Source organism: Neoarius graeffei, chromosome 8 (assembly GCF_027579695.1).
Source record: "Neoarius graeffei isolate fNeoGra1 chromosome 8, fNeoGra1.pri, whole genome shotgun sequence".
Taxonomy (NCBI): domain Eukaryota; kingdom Metazoa; phylum Chordata; class Actinopteri; order Siluriformes; family Ariidae; genus Neoarius; species Neoarius graeffei.
The window spans coordinates 60,643,994-60,664,107 of record NC_083576.1 but is presented as its reverse complement, the minus strand read 5'-3'; the positions used below and the strand labels follow the sequence as shown (position 1 = coordinate 60,664,107).

General features: G+C 42.4%; 1 protein-coding gene across 3 annotated transcripts; it reads left to right on the top strand.

Moving 5' to 3' along the window:
* Positions 1-509: 509 nt before the first annotated feature.
* On the top strand, positions 510-20,065 carry acsl4a (acyl-CoA synthetase long chain family member 4a). Of its 3 annotated transcripts, XM_060927962.1 has the most exons (16): positions 510-833; positions 1,267-1,720; positions 2,837-3,316; positions 4,733-4,910; positions 5,100-5,209; positions 5,387-5,525; positions 12,730-12,880; positions 12,968-13,091; positions 13,207-13,278; positions 13,359-13,498; positions 13,595-13,764; positions 15,806-15,880; positions 16,013-16,204; positions 16,420-16,534; positions 16,641-16,798; positions 18,517-20,065. In XM_060927962.1, exons 3-16 carry the CDS (start codon positions 2,972-2,974, stop codon positions 18,672-18,674), a joined length of 2,127 nt encoding a protein of 708 aa, XP_060783945.1. In that variant the 5' UTR covers positions 510-833; positions 1,267-1,720; positions 2,837-2,971; the 3' UTR covers positions 18,675-20,065. The 3 variants fall into 3 exon arrangements, with proteins under 3 accessions (XP_060783945.1, XP_060783944.1, XP_060783946.1); XM_060927961.1 differs by lacking the exon at positions 1,267-1,720; XM_060927963.1 differs by lacking the exon at positions 510-833 and having other exon boundaries at positions 863-1,720; positions 2,861-3,316.
* Positions 20,066-20,114: the final 49 nt, after the last annotated feature.

Genomic DNA, 20,114 nt, shown 5'->3' with positions numbered 1-20,114 from the left:
TGTGTTGTTTTCTCGACATCCTGAATTAATTATGTCGTTATCTCGGGATAACGGTTTTGTTTTCTCGAGATCTCGAATTAGTTGTGTTGTTCTCTCGACATCCTGAATTAATTATGTCGTTATCTCGGGATAACGGTTTTGTTTTCTCGAGATCTCGAATTAGTTGTGTTGTTTTCTCGACATCCTGAATTAATTATGTCGTTATCTCGGGATAACGGTTTTGTTTTCTCGAGATCTCGAATTAGTTGTGTTGTTCTCTCGACATCCTGAATTAATTATGTCGTTATCTCGGGATAACGGTTTTGTTTTCTCGAGATCTCGAATTAGTTGTGTTGTTTTCTCGACATCCTGAATTAATTATGTCGTTATCTCGGAATAACGGTTTTGTTTTCTCGAGATCTCGAATTAGTTGTGTTGTTTTCTCGACATCCTGAATTAATTATGTCGTTATCTCGGGAGAACAAGGTGAATAAAAAAAGGATCATATGAAGGGCCTCTCGCGGCTTCCGTATTAATAATAATACAGTTGATAGAAGACAATGGGAAACCACTACTGTAATTCTTCCCTTGGACCTTTGATGGCTATCAAGCAGAACAATAAAGAAGAAGAATGTTTTTAAAGTCATAAAATTAATCAGAAATGCGTCAATAAAACAGCCGCATTTAAAGCAAAGGGGGGAATAAATGAGCAAGGATAGGCTGAGCTGCACGACGCCTTTCTGATTGGCTGAAAAATATGGAGTCAGATGACGTCAGACTTCCGGGTTTGGGGTAGAACGTTGCGAGGTCACTCTCGGTCATTGGCAGAAGCGAGGCGGCTGAACCGGTGGAAGGTAAGGTGATTCAGAGAGCTCTTTCAGTTATCACTAAAGGATATGCTTATTTAGCAAGAATAATCTTAATAACAGTCATTAAACATGGTAATATAACAACCTGAACCTTTATTTGTCTCAAATGTTGAAGCGGCTTTGCCTTTGTGTTCTTCTTCTGTGTGGATGAGGAAATTAACCTTATACATGTTGTATATTCATGCTAGCTAGCTAGTAATGTTATTTACCGGCTAAAATATAATGTTGAAAAACCTGAGATCTGGAAAACACTTTTTTTTTTAGTTATTTGAGTGAGACAGTAAGAGCAGTGATGAATGATGTGGTTTCTTCACTCTGAGAGGCAGGAATGAGAAACGCTTGGCACGCATGTGATGCTGGTGGTGGTGCTTGTCTGTGAAACAGATCCATGCTGAAACACACTGTTCATTGGTTCTAGTTCTAGAAGTCTTCATGTTTCACTTCTCTGCTGGCTGAGAGAGACACCTCACCTTACCACACCTCACTACAGACATCACTGAGTCATAACGGAAATCATTTGCTGCATATCCTGCATTTTGGGTGTAATCATGACTCTTCAACAGAAAGTCCATGTGACTTCATGATTTGGATTTGTTCCACTCTTTGAAAGTCCATTCATCATATGATGGTTTTTTTTTTCGTCCTTGAATTGTACCAATATATTACTGATACCAGATATCTTGGATGAATGAGATGGCTTGCAAATGATAAACCTTATTAACCTACAGTAAGGAGAATAGGATCCAAGTTCGAGTCTGTAAATCCGGATGACGGTGTCTGCAGCGTATTGGTGGATGTGGTCAGTGTGGGGTGAGCTCAGGAGTGTCACATCATTGGCTCTCAAGCTCACACTTCCTCACTGGTCTGAGCAGGTGAAACGGGGTTAAACATTCACAAGATCGCATACATATGTCCAGTTCTTCCTTCAGTGTTTTATTTTTTGGAACGCGTTTGGTAGATTGTGCATTTTTTTTGGTCTTTGCTTAATTTTTTTTCTTTCGTCCGTTACTCATTTGATGTGCGTAAAGATATGTCTTGGATACATTACGGTGCAGCTTTTTGTAACGGTATGTATGTAAATGGTCTCTGATTGATTGATTAAATTATTTATTGTAGTTTAGAAGGACATTTTATCATGTTTAGGAAGATTGAATGTAGTGATGGATAGCCATTGGGGTTTTTGATGTAAGATAAGATAAGTGCTAGGTGGAAACCAAACGCCGCAAGAAACATTTGGAAAAGGTAAGAACGGACAGAAGAAAATGTAGTTTCATGTGCCTCTTGGATATTAAAAAAAAAAAAAAAAAGACATGGGCCTTTTGGATGGATTGCACTGTCTGAAATAACCATAAAATGTCATCAAAATTTAGAGAAGAATTAAAGTATAGCTAGGTCGATTGATGGATAGATGCATCGAATATTTTAGTGATCCCTAAGGGAAATTGTTTTTAAATTACAACTGGAAAAGGCAAAGATATTTTTTTCCCCTTCTTCTTGGATCATTCTTGATGCATATTCATTTTGTGTACCTACTGGAAAGTGTGAATGTGTTGGTGAATTGTTTAGCCAAGCTTTGTGAAATGCGTTGGCATTGTTGTATGCAAAAAATATGAAAATGATCTTTGTCGGTTTGTGCCACTGCTGTATGCATTTCTTGTAGCTCTGTCACAAACTCTCTCTCTCTCTCTCTCTCTCTCTCCTCTCTCTGGAAAAGCATTTTTGAGTAAACAAGAACAGTATCTAAATATTTTTTCAGAATTAACATGAAAAGGTTGAATTATTAATCTTGTGCAATCACAAGAACTCCATGCATTGGTAGAGAAAAATGTGTCCATAGGTTTTTTTTTTTTTTAAATTGCATGCACTTTTTTTTTTTTTTAAATTGAGAGAGAACAAAAGTAAACAACCTTATCAGATCACGGACAACTTGTTCTAAGGTTATGATGGTCTGCATTTATTTGCCTTCTTTCTGACCTGTCTTTTTTCAGGTCATATTTTTGGGGGAAAAAAAGGAGGAAGAAGTGAGGCTTTGCAACTACACAACCGCACGACTCGTTTAGTAGCAGCATACTGAAGGGATCTTTGTCAGATTTGGCCACTTCAGTATCTAAACCCCCACAACGATGAAAATGGACCTTAGCAATATTCTCCTGCTCCCAGTCCACATGCTGGTATGGGTGTACTCGGTGGTGAGCTTCGTACCCTGGTACTTCCTAACAGGGGCCCAGGAGAAGAAAGCCAAAGCCAAACGAATCAAAGCCAAATCCATCAAGGGTCAAATAGAGGGACCTTATCGCTCCGTAGACCACTTTGACTCCTTGGCCCTGATGGACTTTGATGAAAAAGATACACTGGACAAACTGTTTGATCGAGCGGTGCAGCGCTTTAACAAGTTGCACTGCCTGGGAGTGCGAACGGTTCTGAGTGAAGAGAATGAAACTCAGCCTGGAGGCAAGGTTTTCAAAAAGGTACATGTTTAGACACACACATGCATTATCTTGGTGACCTCTACAGGTAACAGCCCTGAACTGTCTTTCAGAAATGCTCCAGCTACCTGAACAGTGGTTATCAGTAGAGATAGAAATAACGACACTGAGACTAAAACCTTGAGTACGTACTGATAAAGATGCCTGTCTGAGATTTATTTCATGAAGCTTTAAAATGATATTTTGGAAGTACATTTGGAACCAGAGCCACCCAAAAACAAGCTGGCTCTCCTAGTGATGTCAGACTCTGATGATGAGACACTGGCCATAGACCAGACTTTAGACAGGTATAGGGCACAGCCCAGTGTCTGCGTAGAGGCATGTCCACTACAGTGCACAAAGATGCATTGCAACACCTGCCTCAACAGCGCCATGTGAGAGACCGTGTTCCTTGGCAGGCCACATCTGAAAATGTCAACAAGCTAGTCTGCCTGAGCAACTGGGTAAAAGAAAAGTAGACTTTATGAAGCAGTTGGCTGGAGTCAAGTCTCAAACATTCACACTGTTTCACGTCATCTCACTCAGTTAAGGATTGAAAAGGGACTGTTCACTTTGTCTCTTCAGAGACCCCATGAATTAATTACTAGCATTCATTTGGGTGAGCGTGACTTTAGAATAGAAATCTTTATTGTCATTGTAACATGTACAACGAAATTAAATTAAAGTGCAGATCTTAATCAGTGCAACATAAAAGGAGAGTCAGTTGGTCGGGTTCAATGCCCGAACTGATAATCACATCGGTTTTTCATTGGCTAATCAGATACAAGATACGCCACCAAGGGGTTAGGTACTTTGCTCAAGGGCACTTAAGCCAGTCCTGCTGGTCCGGGGAATCGAACCAGCAACCTTTTGGTCCCAAAGCTGTTTCTCTAACCATTAGGCCATGGGGAAAAGTTTTATAAAAATATATACAAAAAAATAAATAAATAAAAAAAATACAGCCACACAATACAAAACATCTAGACGCTTGCAGCATTCAGTGTGCTGACAGCTACTGGGAAGAAGCTGTTTCTCAGTCTGTTTGCCCTTGTTTTAAGTGTTCTGTTATCTGCCTGATGGCAGCAGTTCATACAGTTTATGACCTGGATGTGATGAGTCTTGCAGAATGTGTTGAGCTTTCCTGAGGCAGCAGGAACTGTGTAGTTCTTCCAATGGGGCGAGAGGGCAGCCTACTATTTTCTGGGCGTCCTTTATGATCCCCTGGAGCACCTTCCTAAATTTATTTACAAATAATTTACAGGCAACCTCTTTACATTCACTTTGTAGCTGTTATTCTTTTTTTTTTTGAGGGGGGGCATTAACCTGACACCTATCCTGGGTATCAGATCAGTGCCATCTCTAGTTTTCAGGTGTCGTTGGCTCAGAAAAAAAAATTTTTTTTGTTTTTTAAACTTCTAGCTGATCTTGGGGGATTACAAATGGATGACATATCAGGAGATGGATGTTGAAGTGACTCTCTTGGGCAGTGGCTTGGCAGCACTGGGCCAGCAACCAAAAAACACCATTGCTATATTCTGTGAGACACGTGCTGAGTGGATGATCACAGCTCAGGCCTGCTTCAGACGCAATTTCCCATGTAAGGAGCAAGTTTGTTCTCTCTCCTGAAAAGTTTGCAATAAATGTTGACGTGAGTAAAAAAAAATACAGTGCAAGTAATGGCCAGAAAGAGGAAGACAGTCCTGTTACTGACTGAACTGTCTTTGTTTGGAACACTGCACTTTATTTATTCAAAAATGATTAACATCCTGATCATGCTTTGTTACAGTGGTCACGTTTTACGCCACTCTTGGAGAAGACGCTGTGGCCTTTGGACTAAATGAGTGTGGTGTGACTCACTTGGTCACTAGTATGGAGCTTCTGGAAACCAAGTTAAAGGTGAATTATTCTCTTGTCTGTCTGATTACTGTCTCGTGCACAGATATTCCACATACACAACTCCTTTTTTTTTTTTTTTGCACAAATTAGTTCTGGATGATGTCTTGATGTGATGTTAACCCTTTTTATATTTACAGTACAGCAAAACATGCTATATGATGTTTTATTATTATGTAGGGTGTCCTGCCTCAAATTCCCAACCTGAGGCACATTATTTACGTGGACAACAAGAGCCTCAGTACTGCAGGCTATCCAGAGAGCATTCAGATTCACAGCATGCAGTCTGTAAAGGAGCTGGGAGCAAAGCCCGAAAACTGTAAGTGCAATTTGGGCAATAAAGCAGCTACTTTAAGTATAGATTTGATGCATCAAATCTCGCATCATGTTCTCAGACATGTCGGTGTTTTTTATTTAAAAAAACGTTAATCTCTGTGCGTGATACTTTTTTGCCGTATTGCAAATCAAGCGCTATAGTCTCAGATCACACTTTTTATGGAGGGTAGTAACATCTTAGCTAGGGATGCATCATTTTGTTACTTGTAGATACCAATTACATGGCATTACAGGCATTTAGTAGACGCTTTTATCCAGAGTGACGTACAACACACCCAGAGCAGCCTGGGGAGCAGTAGGGGGTTAGGTGCCTTGCTCAAGGGCACTGCAGCCATTCCTGCTAGTCCAGGAAATCGAACTGGCAACCTTTTGGCCTCGAAGCTGCTTCTCTTACCATTAGACCATGGCACCGATACTGAAACGACTAACCATGAATTGCACTTTTGCTGAGGAGGAAAGTGTAGACTCTGGTGAGAGCATGTGTCTCGATGCTTGCAGAAATGAAGTGCACTGTGCTCACTCATTCCTTTGTGTTTGTGCAAGTCACGGCATGCTGTGTTCATTTCGAATGACCATACACGCAAACACTGTGTGCTCAGCTACCCTCGTGCTCTCTTAGTAAATATACTGTTTAAATGCCATGTGTTGTGTGGGGTTTTTTTTTTTTTTTGGTAAATATTTATTCACCAAAATGCTGGTGTGCGGTATTACATTACCCATGATCCATCAATGAGAATCTTTGCTGCTATAACCATGGAAACACTAATTATACAGTGTCTTACTTCATTTCTCTCGGACATGGAAGAAGAAAAATCTATCCACAGGAGAGGAAGTCGCTTCAGATCAGCGGTCTAGTGTGTTGTCTGAGGAAAAAGTCTCTGCTGGCAAAAATAGGTTAAACGTGTGTTCATTTTATAAAGTAAAAATCCGAGTCCAATTCATAAGGTTAATATAACGCAGTCACTACGTTTACATGCACATGGAGAGAATCGAATTTCTGCCGTTGCTCGACTGAAATCGAAGTTCAAAATGCCATGTATATACCTTAATTTGGCTGAAATTGAACCGAACTTGATTTCTCGGAATCGAGCTACACGACCTAGTTTATGCGATTTCTGCCGAGCTACTTTGTGCATGTATACCCTATCGAGCTAGTTGTCGAGCTAGTTCCGGAAGTGACGAGTGACGAGACCACAAGCGGGAAACACAACAGCCTCGGTCGGCATGACAACAGTAGTAGCGAGCAGCAGAAGAGGTCAGGAGGAATAAACGAAGAAGAGAAAATGGCGATGTAGAGCTCTCTGAAGTGTGGGTGGAGCACAGAGGACGGCAGGACAAAGCTTCTGGTACTAATAGACTTTTTATTGTCAGACTTTTCAGTTTAACAGCCTACTTTTATTCTTGAGAGAAAAACACACACGCACGCGCGCGCGCGCTGTGTTCTAGTCCCGGGATGAGCTTTCCCCTCTGCTCTCCCTCTGCCTCCTTAAATAGGGCGCGGTTACTGGGAAGACACACACAGGTTAATTCTGCCACTCACCTTCCCTGGCTCCGCCCTCCTGTCACAGACCGGTGCTTGACCACGCCCCCACTGCCACAGGCAAGCAGAAACGTGCACTTCTGGAGCAATGAGGAGACAGAGTTCATGCTCATTCAGCTTAAGGAGTTGAATATATTAAAATTCATGGACGGGAGAAAAACGCGCAATGGAGAACACGGAACTGATAACTTTGTTTACACTCTTGAATAGCTCTTCTTCATGACGACAACCGAAAGTGTACCAACACAATGGGGCGTGTTGCGCCACCTGTGGCTCGGGTGCACAATGCACCTCACACAATAGCCCGATTTCATTGTGTGCATGTACGATTGGATTTCTCTGGCACCCTGCTGGGACCTTCAGCTCGATTACCGACAGCAGCTCGATTTGGATATCTGTGAAGATACTCAGTCATCCAGGTACATAGTAATCTGTGGTTGGTAGAAGAGAGCAACTGGACTTGCTTGAAAAGTCTTGAAGACGTTTCGCCTCTCGTCCGAAAGGCATCATCAGTTCTGTCTGTCTAATAGGGAGTATCAAGTATTTATCCTCTCATGGATCATAATAGAATCCAAATCATTTGGATTTGGATTCTATTATGATCCATGAGAGGATAAATACTTGATACTCCCTATTAGACAGACAGAACTGATGATGCCTTTCGGACGAGAGGCGAAACGTCTTCAAGACTTTTCAAGCAAGTCCAGTTGCTCGATTTGGATGTGCATGTAAACGTAGTCAGTGTTCCCGAAAAACTTTCCTTAACATCAGTCATATTGTCTGACGTTAGGCAGATCTATGTCAGACATTTTCAGACCTTGTCAGACAATTTTAGCTTTGTGTGAAATGAATGAAAACAAGCAAGAAAATCAAGGACTATTATTTATTCCACAATGTCCTATTCGACAATGTCCTTTCCAGCACATTGAAACGATCTGTTACTGATATTTTTTGTATCAGTTTATCATTGAACACATCAAAGCTCATTTCTGAATTTCTCAAGCAGACGGTTGTTAGTTTCCTCATCCTGCTCATCAAAGCTCTCATAGCCTGCGTCAAGATCAGAATCCTGCTCATAACACTTGTCCATCTGAGGAACAGGTTCTTCAACATCTCCATCAGAACCAGCCACAGCTTCATTTTCAACATCAACAATCTCACACACGTGAACATCTTGCTGCTGGTTCCTGCTAGTCTTGACAGCACGATCAGTAGTCACAAAACATGAGCTTTTTACCGTAATCGTAACGAAGCCAAGGCCTCCTAACTCGCCATGCCTCTTGAAAACGATGACATGGCTGCTTCCCCCCTTCTTCAGAATTGACAGATGTTTTCCTTTTGAAAGCAACTTGCGGTTTGACGGTGTCCGATTTTGCATTTTTTCCAAAAAACCAATGCATGCTTTTACCGGCCGCATTCAGCATGGACATTTTGACAGCGAGCAACCAAAGGAGGTAGTAAGGCGACTTTTGATTGGATAAAGGGAGAGGCCTCAATAGACAGACCAATCGGAGCCATCCATACAGTGACAAGGTAAACAAATATGGCGCGAATGCATTCGGACAGCATATCGATCGATAACGTATCTTCTCAATGAACTAAGTAGGTCGCTGTGAGAGAACTCTGTGCACCGTTGATGTGTATTTAAGGTATGCAAAACCGCGTAGGGACATCGATGCATAGAGTATTAGAACTTTGTTTATTAAGTTGCGATAAATACGATATTTGTTTTTTGTTTTTTTTTTGTTTCCCCCCCCCCCCCCCCCCGGATAAATTCAGGCACGTTTTAGATTTGGATGTTTATATTAGTAATTACAATAGCTATCGGTCAGGTTGACTGACGTTTGTTAATTACGTAGGACAACTGAATTTTTCGTCTGTCATGACCGGTGTCCGACGATATTTCGAGAACACTGATAACTGATCCCAAACAGTGACCTTTATTTTAAATGTTGGAAATGTATTTTCCTTCTCGGCGTTCAATTACTAATGCTTACTCAGGGTTCTATAAATCTATGTGATCACTGCTCACATAGTCAAATTCTCTCCATACACTCTTGATCACTATGATACAAGACAAAGAATTATCACCATTTCAGCCAAACTGGAATTGGATTTGGGATGACATTCCAGACTTTGTTAGGGCATCTCATCTTAGTTTTGATGATTTCGGAATTGAAATGAGAATGTCTGTCTTAATTTGCAGGGGGGGAACCAATAGCAGGAACAAAGTAACATCAGCTACAAAGCGAATGTAAAGATCTTGCCTGTAAATTGTTGGAAAAGTAACGCAAATGAATGCATGGTATCTTTTGAAGAGACAAAGTGAACAGTCCCTGTTCCTATTTTTAATGGAGCGAGATTACTACGTTTGTGACTTGACTCCAGTCATCCGCTTCATAAAGTCTACTTTTCTCTTAACCAGTTGCTCAGGCAGACTAGTTTGTTGACGTTTTCAGATAATAGAGCCGATGTTATCTTCTGCACAATGTGGCCTGCTAAGGAACACTGCCTCTCACATGGCAGGCCACATTGTGCAGAAGACTGTGTCAACTCCGTAATCTGAAGAAAAGTAGACTTTATGAAGCGGTTGCTCAGGCAGACTAGTTTGACGTTTTCAGATGATGGAGCTGACCCCTTCTGCACAATGTGGCCTGCCAAGGAACACAGTCTCTCATTTGGCACTGTTGAGGCAGGCATTGAAAAGTACCTTTGTGCAATATGGGCCAGCTTACCATGGAAACCTGCATGTGCTGACCATCATCATAGTGGACATGCCTCTATGCTGACACTAGGCTGTGCCCTATACTTGTCTAAAGTCTGGTCTATGGACAGTGCCTCATCATCAGAGTCTGACTCTGACCTCCTCAGTAGGAGGACCATCTTCTTTTTTGGTGGCCCTGGTTCCATTTCCTCTCTGGAGGGCTGTGATGCAAATCCTTTGTTCTTCAGCATCTCACTCAGCTTTTGCCACACCTCTTCCCTCTCTCCTCTGGGCAGGCACCTGAATCTTGGATCTAGAGCTGTTGCTATTTTTAGTCATGATAGGTTTATGTTCTTCTCTTGTCTATTGAGGTTCTCTGTGAATGCAGCCTTGAAGCGCACTACATAGGTTAGGTAGGGTCAACATGTGAGACCTCCACTGTATGTAAGAGGTGGCAGAGTGCAGGCAGCACAACAGAGCAGGAAACATTTATCACCACCCAGAAGCTCAGTGACATACCTACAGCCACAAGTCCCACAGAATCAATGGCTATACTTTTCATTAACACCCATCTAGGGGGGAAAAAAAGCTAATTATTTCTAAAATACAAAATAACAAGGAGACTATCTGATTGTATTTGTCAGAAAATAAAATTGGAGAGGAAAGTCACCTTCGATGCATGGCTTCAGCAGTGCTTCCAACTTTGCCAGCCTGTTGTATTCAGCTGAGGTTCGCATGGCTACGTTGTGCTTCTGCTGTGCCAGCGTTGCCATCAGCAGGTCTTTGTCTTAGATGTGCTTTATCATTCGAAGAGTTGAATTCCAGCGCATAGGTACTTCATGGACGAGTGACTCCTCTTCTTGGCTATGAGAGGCTTGCTGAAGTTACAGCTTTGCTGGACTATGTTTGAAATGTCTGACTAGTTTACGGCACTTGGCTAAAGCACTGACGAACCCGCTGTCAGGGAGTGCCACTGTAATTGCCCTGATGTATGATGTTCGTCCTTTGGTTGTCAAAGATGACCATGATTTCAATTTGGTGGGTGGCAGCTAAGGTCGGGAGGTGACTGATGAGGCCAATCCGGGCTTTGAAGGTATGCCCACATGTCGACCTTCCATGTGCCAAGGTTGAGTACCATCACTATCTTTTTGTTGTATTTCAACCGGTGAGTGAGATTCCCGCTAGCCACAGTGTGTTGACCAGGGTGAGGTGAAGCAGGCTATGTTTTTGGGTCACCTTTTCTAGCCCCTTCATCCATAGAGGTGAGCAGAGCAAATCCTAAACAGGGCTGCTCAGACATCCAGGGGGCCGCCGAACTACGCTGCTGCTTCGTTCCAGCAGGGAGCGACCCTATGCCCTGGGCTGCCTGTGTGCAGGTTCATGACTACAGCTTCCAGTGTTTCCAGACCTGCTGCTTTGCCACTTGCCTATCACCACAGGACTTGAATTTGAAGTCAGGACTTGCATGTGACTTGGATTAGAGCGAGGGAGAGTTGCGCAGCTGTCAGCCTCACTCTCTCGTCCCGAACTAACTGGGTCCAGGGGCAAGACAGAATCAAGATGGCTGGAGCTAGCTCGGGATGCGGTGGATGGCCAACAGTATTCTACGTGTTGCACTGTGCCCTGATCGTGCTCCACAAACGCTTTGCTGGACGGTCTTCCTGCCTGTTGAACCACCAGGCAGGTGGTCTCCTCCGCGCAGTCTGCCGAATCCAGTCTCCAGCTGTAACCCTGACCAGGGAAAGCGAGGGGTTGCTAGTGCTTGCTCAAGGCACTACCCCAGATTAGTGGAGGGAAGGAGACACCTTACTACTCCATTGCATGGCAGTCAAGGATGGCACATGCCCACTATCCTCTGTATAATGTGCACTACACGGGGCATATGCTCGAATGGTAGGTTCCTTGCAGCCGCAACCCTATTTCGAGCACTATCGGTTCCTATGATGGTGACCTTGTTTGTTATATCCCAGTCCATAGCAACTTCAGCGTCGGTAAAATGCCTTTCATCTGTTCTCAACACACCTGAAGGAATCGCATGTAGTTGCTACTTGTTATTGATTAGGTGTACTGTTTATACCAAGGTAGTTATGGTTGGTTATTGATGTCCAGTGATCTCCAGTCAGTTTAATTTATGTAGACCATGCCATCTGCTCCACTTTTTGTCTTTTCACTGGCATACAATTCATGAATTCTTGTGACCGTTCCCCTCAAAGGTGGCTTGTATGATGTATTGCCTGAGAGGATCTGGATAATTTCTTGAAGCCCCTGGCCTTCAACAATGTTGATGAGCTGACAGTGTATGGCATTTTAACGATTTTGCATTGGCTAATTTAGCTGTTTGTCACTTTGTTGATAGACCTGCCCTAGCAGCACTCTGGTAATGCAGTTTGACGAACATAGCTAACGTTAGATCCTGTCTTGGTGCTAGTATCTCTGCTAACATCTGCAAAGATGTGCTTTGCCTGAAGATGGTATTTCAGATTTGTACTTTGTGGGAAAGACAGCTCATGACTGCAATATGTGTAAACAGCTCTGGCTTTATCTAAACTTCTATCTGGAAGCTTTTTAAAACACAACTTGCTGTTCAACACACAAGGGGATATTGCCTCAGTTGTCGTGGTATCTGCATAAAGAGTCCGCATTGGAATTATGGGAGGATGTTGGGGTCAAACGCATTAAAGTTTTCAGATTAATCGTGAGCGTTAACATGAAAAGCACTTAAATAAAATTTTATATTAGTTGTACAAGTCATGCACTTTCACTCAAGATTTCAGGATAAATGATTTGACATAGCTGTTGTATTTCCTTGAATTAATCTTAAGACCCTTTGCTGCATGTTTTGTAGTAATTTGTCTTTAAGCTAGTTTATATCCACCCCCTTACTGTCATGCTGAGGGGAAAAGAAGAAAACAAAAATCAAACAATGCTGGTTTTATGTTGCAGTGAACAGGGAGATAGTCAAACCTGTCCCGTCAGACATGGCTGTCATCATGTACACCAGTGGCTCCACAGGACGACCCAAAGGAGTCATGATTTTCCATAGCAATCTCATTGCTGGCATGACCGGCCAGTGTGAGAGGATCCCAGGCCTAGGGTGAGTAGAATGTACCCTATATAGCCTTGTATGTACTTCTGCCAAGTCAGTACGGTTTAGTTTGAACATGACTTTGTGTTTTGATAGCTCCAAGGACACGTACATAGCTTATTTGCCCCTGGCTCATGTGCTGGAGATGAGTGCAGAGATCTCATGCGTAGCCTACGGCTGCAGGATCGGTTACTCCTCCCCACAGACGCTCTCTGATCAGGTAACGCAGCCTCAAAATAAAGAACTAGGCTTTAACCTGCAATTAAAAAATTACTTTGAAGAAAAGATGTAATAAAATAACTATTTTAAAAATGGCTTTTTTTTCTTTTCTGTAGTCTACAAAAATTAAAAAGGGCAGCAAGGGCGACTGCACTGTCCTAAAGCCGACACTGATGGCAGCTGTACCAGTAAGTCCTACCAGATTTTGTAATTACTGCATCAGTTTAACTTTTGTCATCGTCGTTAATGTAATCCATTACATTACTAGGAAATAATGGACCGTATCAAGAAAAATGTCATGAGCAAAGTCCAGGAGATGAACGTTGTGCAGAGGACCTTGTTCAATCTGGCCTACAACTACAAGCTGGAGCAGCTCAAGAATGGCTATGATGCTCCCCTTTGCAATATGTAAGAGCTCGTACATGTTTGTGTGACACTGTAGGAAATGTCTCCATGTTGATTCCAATTCATAGTGATTCTATACATGTCCGTGTGTGTGTGTAGACTCTTTAAGAAGGTGAGGGCTCTGTTGGGAGGGCATGTGCGGATGATGCTGTCAGGAGGAGCTCCTCTCTCCTGTTCCACACAGCGCTTCATGAACATCTGTTTCTGCTGCCCTGTGGGTCAGGGTTACGGCCTCACCGAGACCTGTGGAGCAGGCACAATCTCTGAGGGTGAGAAAATATTGACAGTCACTCCCCCCCCATACTTTCCCAACTTTTTTCTGATTCAGGGTTGTCTCTTTTTATATATTTCATAACTTGGACTCAGTTTTGAGTAGTACATTCCGAGGAAAAACAAAATGTCTGGGGGGAATTGATTTTTTAAACGTTATGCTGAATTCATAATACATAATTTTAGCACCAATTTTCTTGTCTCGGCCTACTTTTGAGCATCTAGAAATTCACCCCATCCCCCACCACCCAAATACCTTAAATGGTTGTTTAAATGGAATGCCCAAAATAATAACGAACGTGATTCCTGGCGGGCAGCACGGTGGTGTAGTAGTTAGCGCTGTCGCCTCACAGCAAGAGGGTCCGGGTTCGAGCCCCGTGGCCAACTATGGCCTTTGTGTGGAGTTTGCATGCTCTCTGGGTGCTCCGGTTTCCCCCACAGTCCAAAGACATGCAGGTTAGGTTAACTGGTGACTCTAAATTGACCGTAGGTGTGAATGTGAGTGTGAATGGTTATCTATGGCTACATCCACACAACGGCAACGAGATTTTTTTTTTTTTTTTTTTTTAAATATCGCGTCCACATGGGCAACGGATCAGTTAAATTTCAGGTCCATATGGCAACACAACGCTTGCTGAAAACGATGCAATACACATGCCACACCTCTAGGTGCGCTGTAAGACGGTCCCATCGGAGACACCAGAACAATAGAAGTAGACGCATGCGCATAACTGCGCATGCGCACAGTGACTATCCCTGTCACTGTCACACGCGCACACACTTTCTCACTCCCTATCCTATGGATATAGTCCCTTTAAATCACGTGCTCGTTTTTTGAATGGAGACGCGGAAAGAGGAATGAACGGGGGTAGATGGAAGCCGGTACGCCAACATTCTGAGATCCTCCAGAATTCTTTAATGGTCCGGGATAAATTGAATGCTACACGTTGATGGATTACTTTATTCTTCTACGCCCTTTTTGAGGAATGTATTGTTGGACTTAAACCAACATCTGAAGAGGTGCGATCGCTCCTTTTCTTTCCCTATTTTTGCTGGCGGGATTGACTCTGCCCTAAGGGCTATTTTTCTCTCTCTCTCTCTCACTTTGCACCATTACACAATAAATATTCACAGTGAAAATATTTTGTAAGCGCGTTTCATGAACCAAGTTATAGGATTTGTTGACAACTCGCATCGAGTTCGTTACACTTCTACCCGGCGTGAAGCACATGTGGTTGTGACGTCATCGTAAACAAATCCATTCTACTCATCCAGACGACTTCGCAACGGCTCCGTTGCCAGATTTTTCCACTCTGGAACCCCCAAAACGCCGGTGCTGTGTGGACGCCAGGCCAAAACGATAAACAATTTTATCAGATTCACCTGAATCTGTTGCCGTGTGGACAGGGCCTATGTGTCACTCCTGTGATGACCTGGCGACTTGTCCAGGGTGTACCCCACCTTTCGCCCATAGTCAGCTGGGATAGGCTCCAGCTTGCCTGCGACCCTGTAGAACAGGATAAAGCGGCTAGAGATAATGAGATGAGAATTATTTGCATTGTATGTCCTGCTCTTTTTGCATAACAGATAATCCGTGCCACCTACTGTACGTCTCCTCCCCCAATACTTCCCCTCTTATTTCTCCTTGTTCTTGTTTTTTTACAAAATGGTACGGAAACTACCACCACAGCCAGTTGCTCATGCTGCATATTGACAGAGTTACATGACACACAGCACTCATGCTCAATTTTTTTTTTTTTTTCATGCTTCATATCTCACCATTGTGTACTGTACACATCACTACACTGATAGCAAATGATAACTGTCATGTCATGTGAGCAGTACAGCAGTTCTGAGATTTTGAAAGTTGTGTAATGTCTGCTAAGGATCAGTTTGAATGAAAGATTTGCTCCCCTCTGTGCTTGCACCTCAGAATAATGTACTTTCTTAAGGAAAGGTGTAACCCATGTGCCTGACAGCTCTTCTCCAAAGGTTTATTTTTTTAATCAATCTAATTTCTTTGTTTCTCTTGGCTTGCAGTGACGGACTACAGCACAGGAAGAGTCGGGGCTCCTCTTATTTGCTGTGAAGTTAAAGTCCGAAATTGGGCAGAAGGTCAGTGGATGAAGCCTCCAATGGGTTTTGGAGAGTGTGGAAAATTCAGAACTGACAAAAATGTTCTTGAGAGTCTGAAAGTAAAATGTGGTTTTGTTTCGTTCCCCCCCCCCCTCGTGCTCTCTCTCCCAGGTGGCTATACAAAGCTGGACAAGCCTCATCCACGAGGAGAAATTATAATTGGAGGTCCAAACGTGACCATGGGCTACTACAAGTGTGAAAACGCAACCAGTGAGGATTTCTTTGTGGATGAAAATGGACAGCGTTGGTTCTGCACTGGAGATATCGGAGAGATTCACCCTGATGGCTGTCTGCAGATTGTGGGTATGTGTCTACACTGGCCTTTCTAAAGGATAAAGGCTCATTTGTCAAGAAATGCAAATGGTTGCTCATTAGTAACGGTGGTAGTGCTAATATCTAGCCCATTAGACAAGTGTTAACTGTCTTTAAACGCTATTGATTATTAGCATTTTTCAATGAAGCCTCTTTTCTTTTCTGGTGACCATTTCCATGATCATTTCTGTACCTCTAATAATTAGATCGTAAGAAGGACCTTGTGAAACTGCAAGCTGGAGAGTATGTGTCTTTGGGCAAAGTTGAGTCAGCACTGAAGAACTGCTCCCTCATTGACAACATCTGTGCATACGCCAACAGGTGGGTTAGCTAAACATCTGCTTAAGCGATGTGAAAAACCCGAGCTGTTCAGTTTGCAATAGCAGAGCCGCAGTTTACAGGCTGCTCTTCTCTCTTTGCTCTCCAGTGACCAGAACTATGTGATCAGCTTCGTTGTACCAAACCAAAAGAAACTGACTGCTCTGGCTCAACAGAAGGGAATCAGTGGCACCTGGAAGGACATCTGCAACCATCCACTTATGGAGATGGAAGTCTTGAGGGAAATTAAAGAAGTCGCCACTTCAAGTATTTATTATTATTATTATTATTATTATTATTGTGCCTGCAGGTACTATCATATCAGTTTTCTGATTAATTCAAAGAATCATATCACCCTGTACAATGTGTCCCAGAAATAACAGTGTAAAAATGAACAATTTTCAGAAATGCAGCATGCCTCGCTCTTATTATATTATTATTTTATTTATTTTTTGTGCCATTAATAGTAGAGACTCGTCTTAGTTCCATCTTGAAATTCCGATATGCTTTAATAGAAATAATTATGTGGCCATGTACCTTTTACAATGGAGACCCCGAACTGTTGAGCAAATGAAATCGTACATCAGGCAAGAATGGGACAACATTTCTCTTTCAAAACTACAGCAATTGGTCTCCTTAGTTCCCAAACATTTAGGCCCTGTCCACACGGCAACGGATTCAGGTGAATCTGATAAAATTGTTTATCGTTTCGGCCTGGCGTCCACACGACACCGGCGTTTTGGGTGCCCCAAAACGAAGTCTTTTGAGAACGGGTTCCAGAGTGGAAAAATCTGGCAACGGCGCTGTTGCGAAGTCGTCTGGATGAGTAGAACGGATTTGTTTACGATGAGGTCACAACCACATGACTGTCAGTGCTTCACGCCGGGTAGAAGTGTAACGAACTCGATGCGAGTTGTCAACAAATCCTATAACTTGGTTCATGAAATGCGCTTACAAAATATTTTCACTGTGAATATTTATTGTGTAATGGTGCAAAGTGAGAGAGTGAGTGAGTGAGAGAATAGCCCTTAGGGCAGAGTCTTTAGTCCAAACACTGCGGAAGTACTGAGTATAACCATAACCGCGCACCGCCCGTGCGCTTTCCAAAAACAATCCCGCCAGCAAAAATAGGAAAAAAAAAAAAGAGCGATCTCACCTCTTCAGATGTTGGTTTAAGTCCGACAATACATTCCTCAAAAAGGGCGTAGAAGAACAAAGTAATCCATCAACGTGTAGCATTCAATTTATCCCGGACCATTAAAGAATTCTGGAGGATATCAGAATGTTGGCGTACCGGCTTCCATCTACCCCCATTCATTCCTCTGTCCGCGTCTTTCGTTTTACGCTACTGATTAATAATCAAAACTTTATGTGGCTGATGCTACAGAAGAAGGGGTTTATGCGCATGCGTCTACTTCTATTGTTCTGGTGTCTCCGATGGGACCGTCTTACAGCGCACGTAGAGGTGTGGCATGTGTATTGCATCGTTTTCAGCAAGCGTTGCGTTGCCATATGTACCTGATATTTTACTGATCCGTTGCCCATGTGGACGCGATATTTAAAAAAAAAAAAAAATCTCGTTGTCATGTGGATGTAGCCTAACTCTTATTCCCAGGGGTGATAGCGTTCCGGCGCGTTGCGCCGGATTTCCGGCGCGCCGTGGCTGGGGAAAAAAAAAAAATCTAGTTCGCCCATTGTCCTGTGTCATTCTGAGATGCGCAGATAGACAGTAAAGGGAATTCGGAATTCCCTTTACTGTCTATCTGCGCATCTCAGAATGACACAGGACAATGGGCGAACTAGATTTTTTTTTTTTTTTCCCCCAGCCACGGCGCGCCGGAAATCCGGCGCGGCGCGCCGGAACGCTATCACCCCTGTATTCCTGAAACAGTCTGTAGAGTTTCTTCTGCTGTTTCTTCCTTTCCACTTATGCTATTATTCATGTTGATGTTCTGTCATGTTTTGTGTGGTTTTTTTTTTTTTAGTTAAACTGCAGCGCTTTGAGATCCCAGTAAAAGTTCACCTGAGCCCAGAACCATGGACTCCTGAAACCGGTTTAGTCACAGATGCATTTAAACTGAAGAGGAAGGAGCTGAAGAACCACTTTCTCCACGACATTGAGCGAATGTACGGTCGCAAATAAAACCAGCCAAATACTATAAACCGACATCACTCTGTTGCCATATGGCTTATGGTACACATGTATATCTGTTTAGAAACATTTTGCTGTAATTACACATCATCACATAATGTGACACACACACCCCTGCGTTCTGAGAATCTTCTGTGACGTCCTGTTAACAAACTGTCGGTCATAATACTGTGGATAATATCAGTGGGTTTGTACAAGTTTGCCAGAGCTCTAGTCTCTCTGCTGTAGAATAGTTCATTTAATAGCTGTATGGCATGAAACTCAGTTAAAAGGACAATATTTGAACTCGAGCAACAAAACTGCTTCATTTTTACTTAAAACTGACTCATGCAAGATTCTCGACTGTATAATTGCTTTTAGAATGCCATCATCTTCAGCTATGTATTTTTGTAAAAAGTTTGTATTTTCATCTTTCTAATACACTTGTGTAAAGAATCTGAAAGCGAAAACCAGTCATTAGATACAAGACGAGGTTGTCTCACTACAGAGCAGCTGTACTGTACTTCCTTTCTGAAGTTAGCAGCGTACGTGGTCTTTGTGCCTTCTGAGCAGACTTTTTCGATAGGAGTGAGCTCCTGCTAGGAACTACGCACAATCACTGCTGGTGTATACAATACTACTCAAAAGGATTTACAGTGGCTCCGTAACTGATCAATGATCTTTCTTTACGTGACTTTGTGTGTGTACTGAAGTGGTTTTTCCAAGTGTTACTCTAATTAATTTATTGAATGACCTTGTACTTCTGGAAAGACTCAGGACTCTAGTTGTAGCTGGTGTTTATGAAGGGAAACCCTTTGAATCATGTCGGATATGTAAAAGCAACAATGCTGAGGCTGATGAAACATGATCAGTTCCTACTGCAGTCTGTAGAACATGACAATGTTTAGTGACTAGAAGTTACAGCTGGCATCTGTCTTTGGAAATATTTTTGCATTTGTTTGTTTTGCCAGTTTAGTGTACTTTTTTTTTGCACTATAACTTATTTTTGAGTTGCTGCTTCTGAAAATGTGGAATTTTCAGCTGAAGCTTGGAGTCAGGATGATAATCTCTACCAAATATTTAGTTACTGGGGAGAAATGTATTGTTCATTTGCACTGTTTTATTTAAATTAAGTGTTTTGAAGGAGTTATGCCATTATTTAAAAGCAGTCACTGTACCAACGAAGACCTTGAAATGGATTGGGATTATGCCATTTTGAAGGGATATGATATTAAAAATCAAGACTTCATTCTATTTTTCCATAATGCCTCAGGGTCCCTGTAATGGACCATTTGAAACGTGAACATTCGAGGATTTCATGCATTTGCTTACTCATTTATTCAGTTGTGAACAGCATTCTGTATGTAATATACATTGTGCAAATTAAATCATTTTCTACAGGAGTACATATTGTCCACTGTGTGACTTTGTAGCATATTTTTTTTTTCCATT

Coding starts and splice junctions, on each gene's coding strand:
- acsl4a (XM_060927961.1), top strand. CDS start 2,972: ATGAAAATGGACCTTAGCAATATTCTCCTGCTCCCAGTCCACATGCTG. Junction 12,881..12,967: donor GAGAGGATCCCAGGCCTAGG/GTGAGTAGAATG, acceptor GTGTTTTGATAG/CTCCAAGGACACGTACATAG. Junction 16,535..16,640: donor ATCTGTGCATACGCCAACAG/GTGGGTTAGCTA, acceptor TTTGCTCTCCAG/TGACCAGAACTATGTGATCA.